General features: G+C 49.8%; 1 protein-coding gene across 1 annotated transcript in view; it reads left to right on the forward strand.

The window, feature by feature from the left end:
- The first annotated feature begins 210 nt into the window (after positions 1–210).
- The window catches only part of SLC35F4 (solute carrier family 35 member F4), a 157,177-nt gene continuing 154,305 nt past the window's right edge, over positions 211–3,082 (forward strand). The window contains 2 exon segments of the mRNA XM_006099583.3: positions 211–228; positions 230–314. Of these exon segments, the coding sequence (XP_006099645.3) occupies positions 211–228; positions 230–314 (103 nt within the window).

Raw genomic sequence — 3,082 nt, forward strand, 5'->3', positions numbered from 1 at the left:
CGGAGGAGGACGACCGGAATGGGCGGGCGGCCGCCGGCCGCTGTGATGCGGAACCCTCTCCTGCACCGGACTGAACCAGTCAGAGCCCGGCCGCCAGAGCACCAGCTGCAAACTCGGCACCGGAGGCGGCGGCGGCACCTGCGCCAGCTCCCGGGCCCCGCGCTGACCTCGCCGCCCCGCCAAGCCCGGGGCCGCCGCCCGGCGCTCTCTATGGATGTCAAGGCGGCCCCCCAATGGGGTGGCCACCATCGAGGACCGGATCTTGCGAATCACCGGCTACTATGGCTACTACCCGGGTTACTCCAGCCAGAAAAGTAAGACGCCGTGGGGCTGCGCTGCTCGAGGCGCGGGGAGGGGTGGGAGGCGGCAGGGAGCGCGGTCCGGACACCTGCAGCCTTGCTGTACCGAGGTTGCCACAGGAGCCACGGGGTGAACCTTATGTGCGCTGTCCTCGGTGCTGAACCATGGAAGAGACATGGGGGCCCCGTCGTTCGCTCCTAGGAGTTTGCAAACAGTCGCAGCCTTCGGGGCAGAGGCGCGGAGGGGACCGGGTGAGCTCTCTAGACGGTCGTCGGCCCTTCACCCCTGGCTCATTTACGACCCGCGGAGATGAACATGGCTGTTTACTTAGCGGGAAGTCAGCCCTTGGAGCTGTATTCTCCGAAAGCCCCTACTGGGTGCCGGGCTGCGGGCGGGGTGCCTGGTACGCGTGTGGGTAGTTTCAGGCGGTGGAGCCAACTAGAGACGGCGGGTCCAGACTCGCGATTCTGGCGCCCATTAGCGTCAGCCTGCTCAGTCCAGCTCCGGAGACTTCGCCCGAATCAGGAATCTTACGGTTAAGACGCCTTTGAGATGGCTTCTATCCTGGGCAGAGCCAGAACCTGCTCAGGTCTCGGAGTCCGGAGTCCCGGAACTGGGATCCAGAGACCCTGGCACACGACGGGGGCGGGGGCGGGGGCGGGGCGGGGGCGGGTGGAGGCGCGACAGGGCCACCGGACCGGGCTGCCCTCCGCACGTCGCGGCTTCCTCTGAGCCCCATTCTGTTCGGTACCCACTCTCTTCTGGCTAAACAGGTCCTGCGGCGCGGGTGCTTTCCTGGTTCCCGAGCAGTTTTGAGGGGAGGGAGATGAGGTGCGCTCTACTCTGGCCCCCTCCCCCAATACACAAACCCACTGGCTGTATGTACTGGGATTAGTTCTGCCAAGCGACCGAATTGGAGCTCGCTTTTTGTTTCTCTCTTGGGGGAGTAGCTGCGGCTTAATTCCCATGCAAGTGGGGTTTCACTTTTTCTCTTTCAAGGCATTTCTGTCGCAATGGATGGAGCTTAATTTATGTTTTTGCTTATTTTTAACCAGAAGGCTTGGAAGCTCCTGGAAGCATTTCTGATTTGTATTTTTCTGTGACATTTTGGGGTACAAGCAACATTGCAGTGCATCTGAAGCAGACAAACCTTGACCCATAACCAGAAAACACTTTTTTTCCCATGTAACTTTCTCCCCCACTATGCCCCATCTCTATTGAATAATAATTCGAGAGCTTTCTTCCATGGGCTGTCTTTACACAGATATTTTCTATTTTAATATTTCATTTGGCTTCAGGAAAGGCCTATCGGATTTGGATGGTTTCTGTCTAGCTGTTTTTAGCATTAGAGGCTTACATTATTCATTTTCCTACAAAAGTAATTATATAGTGTTAGAATTTTCTGGAAAGAAAATAACATGCTGTGGAATGCGGTTTGAAGTCTTTGTACTATAGTCTCAAAAACTCATTCCCCCCCCCTGTTGGCAAAGGGTTTCTTTGTTAACCCTAGACACTTACGTGAAGGCACTAGGATACCATGTGGAGGTTCTGTAGGTGTCACCCATGAATATTTTAATTAGGAACCATGGATTTTGGCTTCTTAGAGAATGTAGAAGCTATCTGTGAAATTACAAGACTCAGGGTAGTATATTGTTATGATTTATATAACAATGGAACTTTGGTTAATAAAGAACAAACAAAAAAGGATACCGGAAAAGTGACATTTTAAATAAAGACATGTTCATATTACCTTTTCGTACTTGCCGAAATAGGGACACAGTGTTCCATTTGCCCTACAGTAACAAGACAAAAAGAGGGATGGACATTGGCCAAGACAGTAACCGAAGCTAAAAGGGATAAAGATGCGTTTGGCATAGTTATTTGGGACGGGCACTTAACCTAAGTTCAGGCCACGGAGTTCAAACAGTGAAGGCAGAGAAACTCACAAGGAGAGAGAACTGCATGATAGTCAAATGACTTTTAGGTTTCTTGTGCTTTCAGAGGTAGAAAGAGATTGCCATTTTGCACCGTGAAAGAATAGGAGAGGAGAGAACTGGAAGAAGGCCAGGCAGCCGAGCACCATGAAATAATCCAGCCCTTAATTCAGGCTTTAACTAGTAAACAAACACATTGAAGCAAACCAGTACAATATGGTCAACTGATTTAGCTGTTACCAGGAATGATCAACAGCTTGGGAGATGTCTGTGGGGATATATTTATGAAAACACTGTGGTGAGGAATATATAATATGTAAAGGCAAGGGGACTTTCCGGTTTTCTGACTGCTCGTGTATGAGGCCTTAAAGATGGGATGCTCTCCTGATACCCATGCTGTTTACCTTTTTAGAAGTAGGTGGGGACTCGCCTGAGAATATGCATCAATGATCAGCTTTGTGTTAGTGCATCCTGATGCCACCCCTGCCAGTCAGGGAAATGAGTACTTGTCCAGAACAAATTCTAGTAGTCAGGCTGATATAAATTACATATGTTTTATTCTGATACATATAAATGGTACAGAGATGATTAAAGCACTTGTCTAGCCTGGAGTTACTTATGGTCTGCTAGGGGAAATAGATCCTTCCTTCAACAGGTGTTAATTGAGCACCTCCTATATGCCAGGAATACATCAGTGAACAAAACAGACAAAAGTATTTTCCTTTTTAGAGCTTAAGTTCTAGTGGGAGCAGACAGACAAATAACAAACAAATTATCTAGTATATTTCAAGGTGGTAGCTGCTAAAAAGGAACTACAACAGGATAAAAAGGATAAAAAAATTCTGAAG

The sequence above is a fragment of the Myotis lucifugus genome, unplaced genomic scaffold, assembly GCF_000147115.1.
Source record: "Myotis lucifugus unplaced genomic scaffold, Myoluc2.0 scaffold_278, whole genome shotgun sequence".
In the NCBI taxonomy this organism is placed as follows: domain Eukaryota; kingdom Metazoa; phylum Chordata; class Mammalia; order Chiroptera; family Vespertilionidae; genus Myotis; species Myotis lucifugus.